The sequence below is a fragment of the Sitophilus oryzae genome, unplaced genomic scaffold (genome assembly GCF_002938485.1).
Source record: "Sitophilus oryzae breed Bouriz unplaced genomic scaffold, Soryzae_2.0 scaffold_1743_pilon_pilon, whole genome shotgun sequence".
In the NCBI taxonomy this organism is placed as follows: domain Eukaryota; kingdom Metazoa; phylum Arthropoda; class Insecta; order Coleoptera; family Curculionidae; genus Sitophilus; species Sitophilus oryzae.
This window is the reverse complement of record NW_022146439.1, coordinates 930838-953624: the sequence shown is the minus strand read 5'-3', so window position 1 is coordinate 953624 and position 22787 is coordinate 930838. Positions and strand designations below refer to the sequence as shown.

General features: G+C 31.8%; 1 protein-coding gene across 6 annotated transcripts in view; it reads right to left on the bottom strand.

Moving 5' to 3' along the window:
• The window catches only part of LOC115881828 (protein enabled), a 69829-nt gene that overhangs the window by 8138 nt on the left and 38904 nt on the right, over positions 1-22787 (bottom strand). For all 6 annotated transcript variants that reach the window (XM_030899515.1, XM_030899511.1, XM_030899513.1 and 3 more), the window contains 3 exons: positions 7213-7378; positions 5857-6012; positions 935-1210 (listed from right to left, as the gene is read on the bottom strand). In XM_030899515.1, coding sequence (XP_030755375.1) covers positions 935-1210; positions 5857-6012; positions 7213-7378 — 598 coding nt within the window. The remainder of the gene's footprint in view (positions 1-934; positions 1211-5856; positions 6013-7212; positions 7379-22787) is intronic.

Here is a 22787-nt window from a genome sequence, read left to right as displayed (position 1 = left end):
TTCTTGTTTAGAGTAGGACAACTGATAAATATTCGGTATTAATACGAAATTAACATCCTAAAAACCCATAACCTACCCATCCTAAAAACCCATAATCAAGTCTATCAAATTTATTGATAGAGAAATTCATGTAAATGTTTTATTAAAAAAATATGTGTATTTTTTAATATTATTGTTCTTCATTTTTTAAAAAACAAAAGCCCTAGCCCCCCCCCACATGGTACTTGTACTGCAGAATAATAGGTTTAACTGATTAAAGCTATTATTCTGTTAATTAATTATTATTTATTATAATTATTTTCATTAATTAATTTCTCTAAGAATCGAAATAAGTTTATTAATTGTTATAATTAGTTAATTGTTTGGAGGTTGGATCACTCAGGATTTGCATCAGGATGTAGAGGTTAAAGCTAGGATAGAGCAGGCCCGTAGCACATACCTCAAAATGAAACAATTCTTTTGTAATTTCTAACATTGAACACCCGATATCGTATGATCAGGGATACTTATTCTGTGCTCTCATATAGAATGGAATCCTGGACCCTGAAAGTGACTACAATGAAGAAGATCTAAAATGTGGTTATTTCGTCGGATGCTGAAGATATCTTGGACGGAGCTCATGAATGAACCAACAAGCTTCTAAATATTTTATACAAAAGGAAACCCGCATACTTTGGCCATATTCTCAGGAACGGCAAATGCCATATGTTACATCTTATCAAAAGTAAAATGGAGGCAAAGCGAGTTCCAGGCAGAAGACGTGGTGGATGAGAAACATACGGGATTGGACATGAATGAATGTGCAAACACACGTCAGAACAGTAGAAAGAGAAGCACTCATTGTAGTTATCGCTAATATCCGCTGAGAAGAGAGACGCCTGAAGAAGATTGAAATAGCGATACTCACAGAAGATTGCAATTAACATATCCTTACTTGGATCATGGCGACGTCTTCCCTGGTCATCGTTCTGTAACCCATGTCTTCGTCGTACTGTTGATGGGGTGGATGGCCCATATGTTGGGGAATCCCATGAGGAGGAACTGGAGGTTGCGGAGGTGCGGGCGGCTGTTGGACCATTTGGGGAGGTTGGGGGGGTTGAGACTGGTGGGCTGGGACGGGAGGAGGCTGTTGGGGAACTTGTACTTGTTGAACCAACGGAGGTGCGTATTGGGATGGCTGTTGCGGTTGGCGAACAATGTTGCTAAGTACCTGGAATAAAGATCATTAAATATTCTGTAATTAACTAAAATAGAAACATAAAAAGATTTTATTTGATATACAGGGCGATCTACAGCATTCCAACATTATGTCATAATATACAGGGTCGTCCGGATTGTATTCGAGAAATTTCGGCCTTAAGTCTCGTTGTTAAGTGTTCTTTTTTATTATTTACTGTAGGTATTGTTTTTTGTATTTTTTTAATTTGGTATTTACTGTACTGTTGTCATGGGAATATTATTCTGTTATAAGTGCAGTCTAAATAATGGATTTTGATATTTACCTGATAACAATAGGCCAAAAAATTCATATAAATTTATGTCTTAAAATACTTCGTTTCGGAGATACAGGGTGTAGAATAAAATAAATATTTGGATGAAAATTGGTCTGGAAAATTGTTTTTTTTTGACATGAGAAATTTGATTTCAGTGTCAATATGACTAGTAGTACTCATACAAGTACGGATGAAAAATTATTGCTCTTCAAACCAGTTAAAAATATGGAGGTGGCGCGGCGCCCCCTACAAGTAGGATCAGATTGATGTTGAAATAAAATTTTCATGTCAAAAACACCCAAACACCAATTTTCATTCCAATATTTACACTAGTTTTGAAATGATTTGGAAAAAATCGAAATAAAAATGAAACTTCTACACCCTGTATTTCCTAAACTAAGCATTTTAGGACATACATTTATACGAACATTTTTACATATTTTTATTAGCAGAATATGCTGGCGAAGTTTCCCAAATAAAATTCAGATCACCCAGTATATCGGGAAATTTTTGAAATATCGCCATTTTTAATTAAACTTCATTCCCCTTTAAGAGACTGAACTTAAGTTCATTCAAAATTAAAGAAAAATTGCAAATTATTGATGCATGAATGAATTTTTAATCAAATGACAAAGAAAAATTTAATACCACCACAGATAATACCTTACTAAAAAACTACTTTATTCAGAAGGCACTAAAGAATGTTAAACAAACACTGTGTTGTCATCGATCTCAGAACAACTAAGTCCTACTAGCTTGGAATACTAAAAAATATATAATAATGGGAAATAAACAATTAAATTAATGGCTTTTTGCATTGTTATGTTGTTGCCTTCTGATAACAACAGGAATGTCATTATAAATTATAGGTCTTGTTAATTAGCAACAAAAAATAATTGACATATTTTTTATACTTATCACCAATCACATTTTGTTTAAGAAAAGGCTTATCATAGTGGAGTAAGGACGATTATTTTTTATGTTGTGCGTTATTTATTAAAAAAACGCTTATTTTAGTTGAAAATACAGTTAAAAATAAAACGATTCTTATAAATTTCAGAGCTTAAGAGTCAATTTCACTAGTCCGAAAAAGTAGCAAAATAAGCGTTCGGCATTTAACGTTTTATGTAAAACTGGCTAGGTATTTTTACAGAAATGAAAAAGGAAATTAAAGGTAAAGGATTATACTACATCCCTATTGTAGCATAATTTTAGAAAACTTCTTTATTTTTAAAAATTTGGTCAAACATCAACAAAATATTCCTTGTTTGGTTTAAATTTTCTCGAAAATAAAGACAATTTAAAATTCTGTTAAATACGGAAATAAATTGAAGTTTTGTGATTACAATTTATATGGTTTTGTAACAAATTGCTCGCTATTTTATGGCAAATATTGAAGCTCTGCAAACCTTAATCAAAATGGAATTTTGGGTGTGGCTTAACACGACAGGATCGGGCTAAGCCTTAGACAGATTTCTGAAATATAATATATATTTCCTTCGGCTACACACCCGCTTTACCCGACCCTTGAGAGCGACCCGAACAGTACAGCGTAATAAATTCTTAATAAACCTCAAACTGAACCTAATTATTATTTCGTCCCATTTCTGCCAAAAGTCACTAACTTACTTTTTATTACTTCCGAGAAAAATGCGTCTAAAAATGAATTGCATTGCATAAAGATGTTATAGTTAGTAACTATTCGGTAATAAAATAAAACATAAATAGACAGAAATCGTAGGTAATGACTTTTGCAATCGATTCTCCGCTTCAAAACATAGTTAGTGATTGAATTTGGTTGTTCGGAAAAATGTTAGTTAGTGACTTTTGGCAGCAATAGGACGATTTAACAAATTAATTACTTAAAATGTTGGTGTATACATATCTAAGTTATATTTATTCACACATTGTTTACTAGCGAAATTTTATTGATATTTATTCTCGAAAAGGGTCCCATTTTAAAATACGATGCAACTAAATGTTGGCATATGCATAGTTGATAAATAAAATACGTTAATAATTTGGAATTATTAGATTTACATGTCGGACAGTTTGTAATGAAAATGTTATCTTTCGTCTGAAATTTAATGTAAAAGTATGTATATATACATGCTATTTTATACATAAATTGATTAAATATTAACTGACCTATAAAGTAATTGTAATTAAATGATAAACTTATTATTTTGGATTATTGTTTCATCGTTCTGAAAAACTAATTTTAGGGATTTCTCTCAATTTTGTTGAGTGGTATATTCACAGACGGACGATTTTAAAACAAGCAATCGAAAGTTGCGACGATTAAAAAGACTATTACCAATATATCAAATATCTATACCGGGTGCGTTTCAAAAATGGCTCACCCCGAGATTTGGTATGTCAGTATATAACATAAATTAGGATTGATTGACATATTCAATTGTTTTCGGTCACTTCCGGTTTCACCGGAAATTACTACAACTTTTGATTTTGAAATGGTACCCTGGGTATTTTTTTACTGTATTTGATAGAAAATGACACTCTGAATAGAATGACATATCATATGTCAACTTTTGATATTTTCGCTTATGGTTTATTCGAAATTGTAACATGCGGTTCATAACGACAATTTGACTCGAAATACCACGTGTGTGATATCAAATTATTCGTAAAAAAATACTTTTTCCAAATATGCTAATGAGCCACCCTTGTTCCATTTGAAAAAATTGAGACGATATGATTGAAAATACGATTTGGCATCTTTTAACCGGCCAGGACAAGATAATAATAAAAACATTAAACGATCAAATCTATTTTTCCAAGGATCCTTGATTAAAAATTAGTGTTTTTAACACACCCATGGCACCCTAGATTGAAATTTAAAATACAATTTGTTTTTGAGCGCATATGTCAAAAGTTGACATATGATATTGTCATTCTATTCAGAGTGTCATTTTCTATCAAATAAAGTAAAAAATACCGACGGTGCTATTTAAAAATCAAAAGTTTGGTTTGGAAAACAATTGAATACGTCAATCGATCCTAATTTGTGTCATCATATAAACACTATCATACCAAATCTCGTTTTTTTATCTGAAAAAAATAAAAAAGTTATAGGGGTGAGCCACTTTTGAGACGCACCCAGTATATCGGCGGATTGGAGTATAATCACACTTGGAGTAAAAAGGGTGGCTAATTTTTATACGGTCGAGATCCAAAAAACTACTAAAAATAGAATTTACTTGTGACAGACAACAACTGTTACTATCATGAATTCTTTCGCTGGACAGATTTTTTTACCCAACACCCAACACTACCCAAAGACACCGCTTTGAGGATGCTTCACGCTACACCGTAACGGGTCCGAGCCGTGCGTCGGTGAAGACACGGCCAAACATTGTCAAGTGTTCTTTACACATATACATTCATGCCAGGCCGAGCACGATCCGAGCTTCGTCGGAACTCGTCCGTGCCCCGTCCCAGAAATGTCGGCGTACATTTTTTTCTCGGATCCGCTCCGTTCCCGCCACGTTGCGGAAAGCATGAATGTACTTTTCCTGGTGCCCCGACTGCAATCTGCAGTCATGATATAAACAAAGTACACTTTTTATCATGTCTGTAGTAAGTATTAGTGAATCTTACAGCAGTATTTGACGACAGGCGTAAAACTGGACAATGAAAGGATGTAATGAAGAAGATAGGTCCTTCATATTTTCCTTTGAGCAGGTGTTTCCCCTGCAGGTGTTGTTCTTTATTCATCAACTGCAATTGGTACCATTTCCAATTGCGAGAACTTTGGCATTGTTCGTTTTAAATCTTCGTGTGTCTATGGGACTGTGTTTTCTAATATACTCGAAACTAATACGAACCCCGTTATCAACTCGGTGTTGCATGTACAGAAGGATTGGACGTGGCTCGGTGTCTACTTCACGGAACGTGCCCGGCTCGGGCACGGTCCGGTGTACTGTGAATCATCCTTTATAGTTTGGTTACGATTGGTCCAATGAGAGAATCCATGACAGATGACAGCCGTTTCTGTCATTTTAATTCACGATTAAATTAATTTCCTGCAATTTTTGGAATGACGTCTATCAAAATTGTCCCTGGCCTCGTTGGACAAACTTTGCCTCAACTTACCTTTATTTTTATAAACAATATTTTTACGATATAACAAATATTTTTACGATGTTTTAGGTTACTAACTAGAAGTTGTAAGAGGTTTGCAGTCATCTGCGAATTATGATAGGGCCACTTGTGGCTGTAATTTTAAGATACATGACAATATATAAGTTTAATATATTATACATCGCCAGATACATCTCTGATTTGTAGACGAAAACTAATGTATGTTGACAATAAAATTTTACACCCTACAGCAACCTACCTCCAAAGAATGAAACATGGCTCTGGCGAAACAGTCTGCATCTTCTTTGGAACTAAAATTGAGCCCGTAAACTTGTTTATTGTCTCTCCATTGGTGGAACGTGGTTGTAGCTTGATTGTATTTCAGTCCTTTTAATATAGCACAGTTGATAACTACCTGGAAATTAAAAAAAATATTGTCAAACATCTATATAATCCCTACAAAATGAGGAAATAATATTAGAATAAAATAAATGTTACAAATTATTTTCATATGGTTTCATGGTCTTAAATTCACTGTACTTAAGTACAAGATTCTGATCAAGTGTGTTAAGTATGATGTTCACATGAACAGCCAATCTCTCTTTTCGCTATTTTATGAGTGATTTTTATCAGCAAGACTACTACAATGCAAATCTACACTAAATTTTCGAAAGGAGGTTAGGAGGTAAGGAATTTATTTGATTTGACTAATTCCTGACCTCATTCAGAATCTCGAAATTAGTGGAATAAATTAGTGGTTTCGATTATACTTTATACTTAAGAGGTTACAATCATTCACAATGTCTAAAAAATACAATTAAAAGTAATAGAATATCCTAGCAACAGCTTGCAGTAAGTCAGTTGTATCTATAGAGAAAACCTAATAATAATTAGGTTATAAAACAATAAACTTTTTATTTCTAACAACCATAATTTCTCTTGACGAATGATAATCAAAGGCCAAAATGACATGACTCAATGCAAATTCTGAAGTATAATTAGTGAAAAAAGTTAAGTGTGTTTACTTTTTTTACAAAGTGAAAATTACTACCACTAATTTTGACGTTTTGAATGATTAAGCTTCATTCAGAACCTCGCAATTAGTGGTTTCGATTTGCGTAGAAGTTTGTTCCTCTAATTTGAATGTAAGCTTTCAGAAAGTCAAAATTAGTAGTAGGCATTTTCAATTAGTGGAAAAAGTTAACAAACTTTTAACTTTTCCGCGAATTATACGTCAAAATTTGCGACGAATGTCATTTTGGCCTTTGATTATCATCTTTCAAGAGAAAATGTGGTTAGAAATCAAAAGTTTATTGTTTTATATGCTAAATATTAGGCTTTCTCTATGGATGCATCTGACTACCTAGCTTGCGGTAATCAGTTGTATCGTCAGTATAGTCGTAGTCAGTATATTGCGGTAATCAGTTGTTTATTGCTAGGATATTCTATTACTTGTAATTGTGTTTTTTACACATTGTGAATGATCGTAAACTAAAAAGTATAAAGTGTAATTGGAACAAATTAAACCACTTTGTTGCACTAATTGCGAAGTTCTGAATGAAGATTTAATCCATGAAAGATTGAAATTAGATATTAATACTTATTAAATATATACCTCATGGTCTTGAAGTTTTCTTCCGACCACCCTAAACGTCTGGTGCACTTGATGCTGATAGATGTGTACCTTCGACAGTCCAGAAGACGTTCCAGATGGTATCCACTTCTTGTTGACATCGTCGTATATCATGACAGATGCCCTTGCGCTGGCAATTGAGGTCTCGCTAAAAAGAAAAATAAATAAATAACATTATCAAAGCATATGGCTTTTTGGTTGTTTACTTTAATGCCAAATTTCTTGCTAAACTTAAACTTAAAAAAAAGTGTATGGATGATAGAAGTATAACATAATTCTATAACAGAACTAATAACGAACTATTTTCACTGCATGCAACATTTACAAAAAGGTATGCACCAACTATAAGCAGTACAATTTGAGATTTAAACTAGAAAATCGTAAAAAAAATGTATCTATTTTCTATTAAAAGAAACTGTTAAAGTATCAAAGATGACAGACATAATTTTGATGTTATTTATCTCTTATTTTGTTGTTTTTAAAATGTGGGACTAAACTATAGGTCTATTTAACTATAATCCTTTCTCAGAAACAAAAATATACATGATTTTAGTCGTAGCATTATATTATAAGAGAGAATATATACTAATCATACTGGTATAATTTAGATACATAGGCATTTAAAAAATTAAAGGAAGGATAATTAATAATGAATTATAATGACAGTAAGTTGCCACTAAACTCATAATTCTTTCGCTGGGCAGACTATATCTATGTATAATCTAGATCATATCCTAGAAATAATATGTTTTATTTACTATATGTTTTAAGAAAAAATATACAGGTTGTTCCTTAATGACATGGTAATATTTAAGGAGGTGATTCTTGGACCTATTCTAAGAAAAAAACTTCATATAAATATATTATGTCCTAAACATCTTAACTTTTCAGATACAGGGTGGTAAATTTTTTATATTTTTTTAAATATTTGTAATGTTACATACATTTGATACACATCTTCCATGCATCAAAATGCATATTTTGATTAACAAAAAAAATGTTTTATTTCTTAATTTCCTTCCAGATTTTGAAGAATTTTATTTTAAGAGAAGTCAATGGTGTACCACTTTTTTCTCCAAAAATATTCAATGTAAAACCCGTATGAACGGCACTGGTTGAAATAAATAAATTCTTTGTATACCAAAAAAGGTATTTTGATGCATAGAAGAAGTGTATTAAGTTTCATAAAGATATCCCTGTAACTCAGAAATTAAGATGTTTAGGACATACATTCATATGAAGTTTTTCTCTTAGAATATGTCCAAGAATCAACCCTTTAAATATTAGCATGTCATTAAGGAACACCCTGTATAATAATGGCTTCTACGCAATTATTTTAATTCCATTTAGGTGTTTCATAGATAAATCCATATGAAAGATTTGAAGTAAGAAAAGTAAAGAAAGTAGGTAAATATTATTAACGACGGAAAGGAACAAGTACCAGTATTATTTAAATTTCAATTAATTTTTTTATAATTTTATATTACCATAACAAAACATTAAGTATTACAACATGTATTCTAATTCAAAGCTAATTTTATAAACTGATTAAGCCTTGAAAAAAATTAACTCTAATTTAAACATTTGCCAGTATTCAAATTTGGATTAGATATTATACTAGGCAAAAAATATAGCAAATATTTTTCCACGACACAACTTAAAAATCAATAATAATACTTTAATAATATAATCGAACATTATTTAAATTATAAAAAAAATATCATCTTGGACTGGCATTGTCTTTAATGTTGATAGTTTACACACGTTTCGCTCAGACAAGGCTCAGACGTATCTAGGTGATAAGCGATACAACACTAAAAAAATATTCTAAGGGTTGACAGGTAAATAAATTGCAGCCCGAGAAATTAATTAAAGCAATTGAACAAGAGGAGTGTAATAAAAACAGTAGTACCGCCGCTAATTTCTCTAAAATATTGAGTAATATATGCAAGAAAGTAATGCTAAAAAAACGGGCTCCTGAGGAACATCGGCCAGTATACTGGTGAAACGATAATATTGCAAAATTGCGGAAAGAATGCCGCAATTTTGCAATATTATAAGAAGAGGAGGAATCTATTAAATATTTATAAGGAGAGTAAAAAAAACTGCGTGATGAAATAAAGACTGCCAAAAGAAAATGCTGGAAAAAGCTCTGTGATGAAGTTGACTGTGATATATTTGGGAATGGATATAAAATTGTTATGAAGAGGATGATCGGCTTTCCACCTCAACCAAATCTCTCCATGATAGCAATGGAGAAAGTGGTAAAATATCTGTTCCCTAACCACAAATCTGTGATATTTAAGTGCTGTGATATAGATAAGTTTGAATGTTTTACAAAGGATGAACTATTAATGGCTTGTGATAGGTTAAATAATAATAAAGCACCAGGGCTTGCTGGTATTCCTCCAGAAGTTATTAAACAAATGGCCAACGTGAAGCCAGATTATGTGTTGTCAGTGTATAACCAACTTGCCGGGTCAAACTGCTTTCCGACTCAGTGGAAAGTTGCAACGTTATTGTTAATCCTAAAACAAAATAAAAATATAGGCGAACCAACTGCATACAGGCTCCTCAGCCTCCTGGACGTTAAAGGGAAGATATTTGAACACCTAATACTGGGAAGATTGAACAGCGAAGTGGAGAGAACTGGTGGACTGTGCGACAGACAATTCGGATTTAGAAAAGGACGCCAAACGGTAGATGCAGTTATCCAGGGTATTAATTTAACTAAAAAAGCAGCAGCATTTAGTCATGGAAACCGCAGGTTGTGTGCACTGAGAACACTGGATGTTAGGAATGCTTTTAATAGCGCGTCATGGCACCTAATCTTGGAAGAATTGAGAGAGAGGGGCATTAAAAATAGCTTAATAAATATAATAAGTTCTTATCTGTCCGAGAGAAAAATCTTATTGGAAACTGAAGAGAGAACGAAATTGGTAAGAATAAATTCCGGAATTCCGCAGGGATTTATTCTTGGTCCCACATTGTGGAATATTTTGTACAATTCCCTGTTGAAATTGGATATGCAAGAGGGTATTACTCTCATTGGCTTCGCGGATGATGTAGCCATGGTAGTGATTGCTGATAGCGAAGAAATACTTATGAATAAAGCTAACACCGGCCTCTTGAGAATTTCTAAATAGACGGCACAAAAGGATCTACAGCTAGCGCCACAAAAGACAGAGGCGGTAATTCTAACCACCAAACGAAAACTGGCGCCAGTCCTTTTTGATGTTGAGGGAACATTGATCGTACCTAAGAATTCTGTAAAATACCTCGGAGTCTGGTTAGATAGTAAAACAACATTCTGTGAACATGTTACCCAGACTGGGTAATTTACCCAGACAAATAATTGCTAGCTGCATTATCAAAACTAATGCCGAACATAGGGGGCCCTAGGTCAACAAAGCGTAGAATTCTTGTTAGCGTAATACATTCCCAATTGTTATATGCAGCTCCGGTATGGTGTAAGGCAATGGACAAAATAAAAACAAAGCGAAAGATAACAGCTCTGCAGCGCAAATTATGTATTAGAGTTTGTAGCGCTTACAGAACGGTATCTACTGAGGCAATTGGTGTCATTGCGGGCATCCCTCCCATCCACTTATTAGCTCATAAACGAGCAGATAGATACAAGGGAGAGCTCAAACAAATAGCCAGGAAAACTGTGATGGAGAAGTGGCAGGATCAGTAAAGGAAAGTATGGAAGATGGACCTGGAGACTTATACCCAACATCGAAAAATGAATTGACAGACCATATGGTGAAGTGGGATACCACCTGACAAATGATGTCTGGACGGGTGTTTCCGAAAATACCTCTATAAGATGCGGCGGGCAAGCTCTGAGTCATGTTTATTTTGTGGCGAAATAGACGATGTTGAACATGTATTCTATTGTGCCAAATGGAACGATGAGAGAGATAATTTTAAGGAGAGTGGACTAGTTTTCACTGAAACGAACTTGATGAGAAGCCTTGAGGGAGGTGAATTATTATGGGAAACAGTAAACAAATGCATAAATAATATACTAAGTAAAAAAGAAGAGAAACAACGCCACATGGCGTAGACAGCCCCCACGTCGAAGTAATGCGTAAGCGGTTCCGGCGTTGTGCTTACTTGAACGAGGAGGGTTTTTTTAGCCGGTAGGAATCCGGCACTACCCAACTATGGGTGTCTTATGGAAGATTTTTTTCCCTCATCATAAAAAAAAGTGATAAGCGGGATTGGTAAAAGTCAAGACTAAGACCAAGTTAGATCAAGACCAAGATCACAGCCGACAGCCGACTATAAGTGCAAGACTTAAGCAAAACCTAGATTCTTGCTTTTTGTGGTTTTGAGATTTTTTTCCCTTTTTTATTTACATGTAATTTTTCATAGATCATAATTAAAAGACTAAAGAACGATTTCTTAATTTTTTTACTTGTTTATACAAAACTACCTATTGCTTGAATTTATTGGAAATGGTGTGTTTAAGTTAGCTTACGTTTTTCTAGACATTAGTATGAAATTTTAAAGGAAGCTAAACTAGATTTTCTTGAGTATTTTTATTTGAAATTATCACAGTATTTGTCGGTTGTCGATGTAGTATTTATTAGTATTTACTACTAAAAAATACAACATTTCATCAGGCAAATACAACTTCTTTAAAGTTTCATCAGCTTTAAATTACTTAAAAACTATATTTTAAAGATTTTGTATTTAGAATTTGCTTCTAGTGAAAATCAAAAATCAAAAAAGTATAAGACCTGCAAAAGTCTTTCAGCAAGACCTTTCCGATTGAAAATAGGAAAAATCCTATCTCATATAAATATCTTGACTTATCCAAAGCATATAGGTCAAATAATTTCAATATATTTATCGACATACATCAGTTCAATGCAACAATTTTAATCCATTTACCGTTATAACTATTGCAACAAAAATATATGAAAAAATAAATAACCAAAGTATAAGTAAACAATCTCGAATAGCAATTTGTTTACTTAATCCGTAAATTTTATGGAGGTTTATATAATCGAATTTTTCGAATCTATACGAACACATATTCTAAATTTAGAATAGTGTGTACCGTAATGACTGTGAATGGTCACTAGATGGTGTTTCGAAATTCTCCAAATGATAATTTTCTCAAAAAAAAAACAAATTAAATGGTATGTTATGACTTTTATATCACAATTTAGTTTGTAGCTATAATGAGCATTACATAGTGAAACAAAAAAAAAACCCGGTCCGTATTTAAATTTATTAATTTAAACACGGACGGAGGTGATGATGGAGTCTTCTCTAATCCAAAAGGTCGGCTTAGAAAATTAAATTTGGGAAAAGTTACAATTACAAAGTGGAAATTATTATCTTTCATTTCAATTAATTAATCCTAAGAAAAACCATCAAACTAAAAAAGACGTTTTTAGGTAGGATATTTTTATAACTGGAATATTATATTAGCAATCTCATCAAAAAGTTCATTAATACCCCTCGTTATAAGTTTTTGAAATATCTTTTCTCTACAAAATTACTATTTTTAGCTTTTGTTATACTTTTCTTATATCTGTATTTCTTTTCTTTATATCACGAAAACACTGAACAATAGACTTGAGCTCACTGACCTCAAACTCAAAATTGAACAAAAGTTTCGTTTCGATATTTCTCCATTTAAAAAAAACTGGAAAGCGTCAGGGTATTTCACAAAGAATCTGCCTTTTTAATTGTCTCTTTTAAAGTAGTCCAAATAAAAAATATACTCTACCTCCTATTATTCAGAAACCCTTCTCTTTTTATTCTTGCATTTTAGTAAGAAATTAAAATTTCTTCTTTATTTATCTCTTGTAACCTACTTTCTACCTTTGATCAGATTAACTGTCAAAACACAATGTTTGACACAATAACTATTAAGAATAAAATTTAAAAAAAAATGTTATTTAAATGTTCGAATTAAACAACATAAAGATTATTTAAGAAAGGGCGATTTCCACAAGCATTCATGGAACACAGGGCACAGAATAAATTTGACCTAACAACGCCAAAATTATAATGAAAGAAGCGACAGCCTCTAAAAGAAATATAAGAGACTTTTTTAATACAATCTAATAAAAATAAATGTATTGCTCATGCATCTGTAGATGTTAGTAATGTATGGCAATCGCTTCTTTGATTTTAAAGAACATAACATACGTAAAAATTAAAAACAATTTAAAAACAAACCAAATCATACAGAAAGTTTGAGGCTTTTTGGTTTTACCTTATTAAGTATTGTTACCAGGTAGTAATTGTTAACTTTAAAGTTTAACTTGATATAATGTCATGTCATGTAAAATTATATGGGGAATGTCATCGATCGTCACTTCCAACCCAACTGGACGCGGTTTTTTTTGATCATACGGTATATATCTATACCGGGTGTTGCATCGTCGAGCGGGACATAGGAAATCTCATGTAAATTTTAATGGGGTCAATTATTGGCTTCCCTAATTATTTTAGAGAATAATTCTATTTAGGCTTATTGAAGAGCACGAAAACCCACATTCAAAAGAATAACTTCAGATATTTTTGATTAGCCCGTTTACGAGTTATGGCCGATTTCTTTTTAAATATTTCTCCTTTCTTATGGCCCCGTATTTACTTATGAGCACAAGTCAAGGTAAAAGATAACTGTCAAATGAAGTTGTCATTTCAGAAATTTATCTATTTAGTGCTTTATTATTATTGTTAAAAACTCATACCTACATCGAAAAGATTAGCCATGAATTACACTACCGAAGACAAAGTATTGATTATTAAATGGTATTATCAAGGAAATAATTATCAAAAGGTGTCGGACATGTTTGCTGCTCTGTATCCGAATAGACCGATACCTGGAAAATCTACAATCGCAAGGAATATCCAGAGATTTGAGACCAAAGATACCCTAATAAATAACTGCAGATGTGAAGCAAGGCAGGAACAAAGAGAAGATGCAAGAAATGATACCGGCTTGGAAGTTTTGTTGTGCGTGGAAGAGAACGATGGAAAGATCAGCACAAGGAAACTTGAGGATGAAATAGGAATAGATCACACTACAGCGTTTCGAATTTTGAAACGACCTAAATACTATTCCTTCAAATATGAAAAGCACCAAGAGCTACGAGATGGGGACGAAATACGGCGGCAGGCGTTTTGTTTTGATATGATGGAAAGAGCAAACACGGATAGGGAATTTTTAAAAAACATATGTTTCACAAAATTATCGATATTGGAACAAAGAAAACCAACACAGGTTTGTCGAAACAAGGACGCAATATCCACAGAAAGTAAATGTTTGGGCAGGGATATTCGGACACAATATTATCGGGCCATTATTTCTTGCGCGAAATTTAAATGCAGAATATTATTTGGAACTACTCGAAAATCATATTTTACCTGCTTTACATGATGCCGCTAGGGAAAATCAGGAAGTTTGGTACCAAATGGATGGCTGCCCGGCACATAGTAACCTGGCTGTTCGGGAATATTTAGTCAATGATTTTAACGGAAACGTTATTGGCCTAAATCATACAGTAAATTGGCCAACAAGGTCTCCTGATATTTCGCCAAATAATTTCTTTCTCTGGGGCCATTTAAAAAACAGGATATACAAGGATAAAAAATACCCAAATCTAGACGAGTTAAAAAATGCTATTTCTGCCGAATGCAATAGAATTTCAGTTTACCAACTAGCGAATGTAAGAAGAGAATTTTATGATCGCCTGGGTTATTGTCTAGCAGTCGATGGAGGAATATTTGAACATCTTCTTAAATCCTAAAGTTCTAACAATTTAATAGTACCTAAGAATTAATAAGTTATTGAATATTGTAATAATACTATAATTAACCTTGTAATTGATTACTTTATTTTACTTTAATTCATATTAATTTGTATTTATAAATACATCTTTAAGATTTCCGATGTAGGAATGAGTTTTCAATAATAATAAAGCACTAAACAGGTAAATTTCTGAAATGACAACTTCATTTGACAGTTATCTTTTACCTTGACTGGTGCTCATGAGTAAATACAGGGCCATAAGAAAGGAGAAAGATTTAAAAAGAAATCGGCGATAACTCGTAAACGAGCTAATCAAAAATATCTAAAGTTATTCTTTTGAATGTGGGTTTTAGTGCTCATCAATAAACCTAAATAGAATTATTCTCTAAAATAATTAGGGAAGCCAATAAATGACCCCATTAAAATTTACATGGAAGGTTATAAATAACTAAGGTGTTAAATACTCTTTTTATATTTGTGTAATCAAATGTTTATTAATCTTATCATTGAAAAGTAAATAGTATGCTGAAGAAGATATTACAAAGGTATAAAATAAATATTTAATACTGATATCGGTGAAACACCATTTTCTCAATAATATACATTTTTCTCAATAACATACATTTGTAGATAAAAATAATGTCTACATCTTTACTGACAGTTTATCTGAAATTTCTTAGAAAACCGCTTTCTCATTACCAAAGTTTCATAACAAATACTGAATAATCAAAGTATATTTAACGTTTCTAGAGATATATTCTTTTACACTGTGCAGAAAACAGTCCAAAGCAGGTTAAGGTCGTGTTTCCTCGTCTAACAGCGCTTTCAGATGGAGATGGAGCGGACCATACGCGCGGATGTTTTTTCAATATAGCTCATCCGGACGGAGCATACGCGACCCATGTGAAATCGTTCATATAAACCTAAGATCCACCTATTTTTTTGATATATACATGAGAAGCAAATTATCATAAGTTAGACAAACTAGAAACTAGACACTGAAAATAGAAAACAGAAGTAAAATCATTTTTTTACCAATAAAGTACACACATATTTTCATTGTCAAGATATTAAAAAGAAAGGAAAGAAAATATAATAACGAATGTATATAAAAAATCTAGGGATTATTGTAGATAGAAATACAGCCAGAAATATAATGATTTTTGCTGTAATTTGCAACATGAATACCCACGTTAAGAAAAGAATTACTTCTATTTTAAAAGCAGTAATTTAAAACAGATTAATGATATACAAATTGGCAAGAGCGATGTTTATTACAAATCATTCTTTTTTCGAACAGGGAATGACCTTCTTTGTTCCGCTTTGAGACCACAGACAAAGATATTGAATTTCTTACAATAAAAAAACGTGGGAAGTATGGTTTTGTGTAATATTTATTACAAACAAGTACGTATCAATAGAAAAAGAGTAAATTTAGTAAGCAATATACAGGGTGTCATTGAAATCGTACTACAACTTTATATTATAGTTTATACCTAGACTGGAAGGTGTGTTATATTTACACCTACACTGGAAAGGCCGAGTATTAAGTATCAAGTAAGGATTGGTGATCAAAAATCTGAGCAGACTAGTGGATCAATAGTTATTACGGCTACAGTTGTAATACTTGACATATTTTTGATAAATCACATTGTTTGGATATTAATAATTTAAAATTAATCAAGCATGACTCAAAAGGAAAATTAGATGTTTAGGAGAATATTAATATAAATAAAAACGAAGGCAATATGAACAGAGATAATGATTTATGATGATACATGAATGTTCAATTTTAATAATATTTTAGTTTTGATCATCTGCTGTCTGCTGATGATAACATGGTTAACGAAACACTGTTTTCAAATTGTAACCTTCAAAAACAAAATTTAGTTTATGAAATTTACACCCTTTGTTCAACTAATTATACAATTGAGGTTACATTTCAACACTCATGCCTTAAAGGATACAAAATATATAAGTTTTCAAGAACTAACCTAAGAATTAACGATTTAATTAATAACAATAAATTAAAGAAAATTTCGTGTAAAACCTACACACATCTACTTCCTACTTCTATCATTGATTTTGTTTATGCAACACAAATTGTTATTTCGTATATTTTTGACCTAATTTTTCAAAATTCTAGTACTTCTTGTAAATCTAAACAATCAGTTAACGGAAAATTTCCTAAATGTATTTTGAAATGTTTCTTTGATGTCAGACCTGTATTTGTAGTGTCTGTTAGAACAGAATTTATCTTTATGAAATATAGTATAGACCATGAAACTAATGGACTCCTCTATGTACAAAATGTTTTGAAAATTATAAACAAACTAGAGTGAAATGTAAACCAATATTCTTCTATAGCATATTGGGAGCAGTTAAGTCTGGTTGATTTTAAAATTAGTAGATGGTAACTCACGAAATAATCAAACATATATATAGGTATACCGGGTCCGTCTCATAAGTGGCTCACCTCTGTAAATTTTTTATTTTATTCAGATAATAACACGAGATTTACTATGTTAGTATATGACATAAATTAAGATTGATTGATGTATTCAATTGTTTTTGGTCACTTCCTGTTGCACCGGAAATAACTACAACTTTTGATTTTTAAATGACACCCTCGGTATTTTTGTACTTTATTCGATATAATATAACAGTCTGATAGAATGACATATCATATGTCAATTTTTGACATTTTCACATAATATGGCTTATTTGACATTGTAACAAGCGGTTCATAACGACAAAATTTAACTCGAAATACCAAGTGTGTGGTACCAAATTATTCGTAAAAAAAATGCTTTTTCCAAATATGCTAATGAGTCATCCTTGTTCCATTCGAAAAAATTGAGATATGATTAAAAATACGATTTAGGCATCTTTTAACCGGCCAGGACAAGACATGAAAAATATTAGACGATCAAATCTATTTTCCAAGGTTCCTTGATTAAAAATTAGTGTTTTTAACACAGCCATGGCACTCTAGATTGAAATTTAAAATTCAATTTTGTTTTAAGCAAAAATTTCAAAAGTTGACATATGATATGTCATTCTATTTAGAATGTAATTTTCTATCGAATAAAATAAAAAATACCGAGGGTGCCATTTAAAAATCAAAAGTTGTAGTCATTTCCGGTGAAACAGGAAGTGACAGGAAACAATTAAATACGCCAATCAATCCTAATTTATGTCATATACTAACATACCAAATTTCATTTTTTATCTGACAAAGGTGAGACACTTTTGAGACGCACCCGGTATACTAGATAATCCTATTAATAAACGTTAAAAAATTATAGGGGGTGTTCATACGTTGATTAAAAATCTTGTTTCAATGTGTGTAAACTACTCACTTGACATTTAAGTATAAATTAAATCCTTGTTTATATATTAAATGTACATATAGTTAATAATAATTCATTTGTATGTTGCCAGAGCGACTAGGGAGTGCTTTATTATTATAACAACTGCTAATCTTTTTTTTAGTGTCCAACGTAACTAATGGAAGAATAATTAAGTTTTGTTTGTATTTGAGACCGTTTGCTGCAAAACTGTATTGTCCAATTGTGAAACGTACAGCCTCGCAGCAAAAAGTGTCATTTTTACTCTTAATAAAACAATGTACTATGATACTATTATTAAAAAATTATAATACTATTTTTTATGGGATATAATATGCACTTAATTTTGAACGTAAAAGAGATTTAATATTTTAAAGTTTTAATAAAAACCCTATTAAATTACAATAAAAATATTTTATTAAATTATACGATTGCATGAAAGTGCTATGCATCGAAATTGTTTTTTATTGTTGATTTATATCAGCGTCATGCCTACCAATATCGTAACAAATTAATTTATCTAACCGAGGCGCAGTTTTCTATCCAATGCAGCTGCAATAAACTAATATTTATACTGTGGCCTATCATTCCTGTAATCTGAGATTAGTTTTATTAGTATTTAATAATGAGTTATAAGCATTTCATTTGCAAGGCATCAATACCGGGTGCGTCTCAAAAGTGGCTCACCCCCAATAACTTTTTTATTTTTTCAAATAAAATATCGAGACTTAGTACGTTAGTATATGACATAAATTAGGATTTATTGACGTATTCAATTGTTTTTGGTCACTTCTTGTTTCACCGGAAATGACTACAACCTTTGATTTTTAAATGGCATTCTCGGTATTTTTTTACTTTATTCGAGAGAAAATGACATTCTGAATAGAATGACATATCATATGTCAAATTTTGACATTCTAGCTTAATAAAAAATTGTATTTTAAATTTCAATATAGAGTGCCATGGCTATGTTAAAAATACTAATACTTAATCAAGGAGCATTGGAAAAATAGATCGGATCGTGTTTTTAGTGTCTTGTCCTGGCCAGATAGAAAATGCACAAATAGTATTTTTAATCATATCTCAATTTTGTCAAATGGAACGAGAGTGGCTCATTAGCATATTTGGAAAAACCATTTTTTTACGAATAATTTGATACCACACACTTGGTATTTCGAGTCAAATTTTCGTTACGAACGGCAAGTTATAATTTCAAATAAATCATATGCGAAAATGACAAAAATTGACATATGATATGTCATTCTATTCAGAGTGTTATTTACTATCGAACAGAGTAAAAACATTCCGAGGGTGCCATTTAAAAATCAACAGTTGTAGTCATTTCCGGTAAAAGAAGTGACCGAAAACAGTTGAATATGTCAATCAATCCTAATTTATGTCATATACTAACATACCAAATCTCGTTTTTTTAACTGATAAAATAAAAAAAGTTAGCGAAGCCAAAGGTGAGCCACTTTTGAGACGCACCTGGTATATTAGGGATGACCAAAAATCGATATATCCAAATATTGATATTCTTTCAAAAATATATCCATATGTATCGACATAATTTTTATTCCGCATATACATATGCGTACATATATGCCTTAAGAAGATTTGATTTTTTTTATTTATATTGAGCAAAAAAAAACGATTTTTAAATGGTATAGTTTAAAATTCGATAAAAATAATTTTCTTCAAATAGATTTGTATATCTGGAAACTATCCTTTATTACATTATTGCATTTCCAAACTACTTGTTCCTTATAAACCTGTTATATCTTTGCGTCAATTCTAATCTTCATTAAAATGCTGCAAAGAAAACTGCAGAATTTGCATTTTCATTTCTGAATGGCATCCCACGTCAAGCGTACTTGACAGATGGTAAAACTTTCTCCTTTGTCTATTTTAGAATTGTACATTATGAAATTGATGGGAATAATTAAAACAACGGATTACGTAAAGGAGATTTAAATATTATGCTTATTTATTATTGCGATCAAGAAAGTACTTTTGTGGTATTATTTGAAAGTATTATCTTAATGAATACTTATTATGAATATTACGAGGGCATGTTAAATAATATTACAACAATACGGGGTGCAAAAAAAATCAATGATCAAAAAAAAGTTACCCATATAAAATGACGATGAATGTTTTTTTTTCGATCATATTGTACCTCTTACGTGGGTAAAATTTGGGCAGATTTTATTTATAGCATCCCTATCACCATATCAGGTTTGTGAAAATCGCAAGGTTCTCTCTTTATTAAGCATCAGAGATAATTCTGACTTGCAGCCAATAGGACACAATGTATGTACAGAGCATGAAAACTGTAAGAAAAATAGATCTATGGTACAATTCAGCAGCTGAGCATAATTTATTGAAACCAAAAATTTTAATTTTAACGAAATAATAACAACGAAATATACTTGTGCAGCTTGTGTTGTTCAAATAAATTATCATAATATACCCACTACCTCCATGTAAGTACAAATGCCCTATAACTGTCAAAGACACTTCGTAAATCTCTGTCATTTAAGAAAGATCAAAATTTAAAACAAAGAATGATATCAGCGCCTACGCTAATTACAAGACTTTATGATTAAGAGGTATACGTACCACTTAAACCATATTATTTCCAAGGCTGAATAATCAATAAAACGGATTTTAAACTGCTCTATGCTAATATTTTCTAACCCAATTTAAATTTTACAAATTGTTCCGAAACGATCAGCTAATCGCCCCAACAATCCTTTTTTATATTTTAACAGTGGCGTGCGGTGCTACTCAAAACAGGGTAAGCAAACTGGCAAAATTATAAAATAAAAATAGCATAAGGATTTAATTATTTTTGATATTAACTAAACTTTTAGTTAAGTAATCGAGGGCGCGATTTTTAAATTCACTGTTGCCAATCATGGACATATTCTGCGCCGGGTTGGCTAACTGGAATTTAAATTTCCCGCTGGGAATTCAGGTGGTAACTCTACTGTCACAAATTTCAAGTTGCTACATTTATTTATTTATTCCTGACATCATTTTATCCTGACACTGTCATTCGTTTTGACACTTTAGTTTTGTATTATGAGTTTTCGGTTTAAATAAATAGTGTTTTGTGATACTTTAAGCTTAAAAATGTTTACTAACAAGCCTTGCACTCGAACATTGTTCTTTTTAGAACTTCTTTTAGTGCGAGGTGTACAAAATAGCTTAAGAGCCTTAAACAACTCATCGCAGCTTTATTAGAATATTTTGAACGGGAAAGCGGTGGTAATAGCCCTTTATGTCCCTTAAGTGCTGTTAAGCAGGTGAGTTTTATTGATGTAAATAATAACTGTTTATATATTTATAATTAATTTATTTTTGTTTCCTAAAATATTTTGATTAAAAGAAAATATGTAAAACTGGGCAACGCTGTGCCGGTCAAGCTTAATCATGTGACTAAAAGTTTATTTGATATGAATTATAAGTATAATCATTATGTTTTACTCTAAATTGGGACAAAAATTTCCAGATTTTGGCATCACTCCGCAGCCGCAGCCGACCAAATTAAATCACGTGTTACTTCCTTATATTTCTTTTAGCCTTAATATTCCATTAGGGACAATAAAGTAAATCTTAACGCTTAAGGGAACGCTTTTTTTGTCTACATTATATGCACGTCACTGTAGTTTCGTTAACAGCAATGGGCTAGATTGAAGTTTAACTGAATTTTAATGGTAATTAGAGACGATGAAAGCAAATGAAAGTAGCCTTGCGTTAATTGAATTCCTAGAATAAGATTTTATTGTGGCCGTCAGTTGAGTAATGGTTGTCAAGGTATATTTTATTATCGGTAATTTATTGGCAGACGATGAGACATTATTGATAGTGAGCGATACGTTTCGAAGTGGTTAAGCACATATTGCGTATCGTAAGTTATTTTAGTACCAATCAAAAAAAGGTCGATAATACCTATATTATACACGGTGTCCAATATAAGGGGAGTCCAAAAATTACGTGAGCTTTCTTGAGTATTTTCCACTCCCCTAATCTCACGTGAGATATTTCAAAATTTTATATTTGGATTTATTTTAAAAAAAGACTATTATTTGAGCTTGTTTAAATCGTAATTTAAAATCAGTGATAACGTTAAATAATACTTGAATGGAAACTACCAAATTTAATAGGGAACAAACATTCTAATCCAGTCCATAGATACTAGTGCACGGTCTCTATTGTGACACTGTGACTGTTGGTACCAACAAATCAATGTGATTTTCAGTAAAATCATTTGCTCTTTCACCTTCGCTCTGATTTAGCCACTCTAAACCATTGTTATTAGCGTACAGAACTTCAGTAACTCGTCTTGTGAAATTAAACAGCGCGCCATAATTTTTCAACCAATAAACAATTGGGTACCACATTTTCGATATAACAAT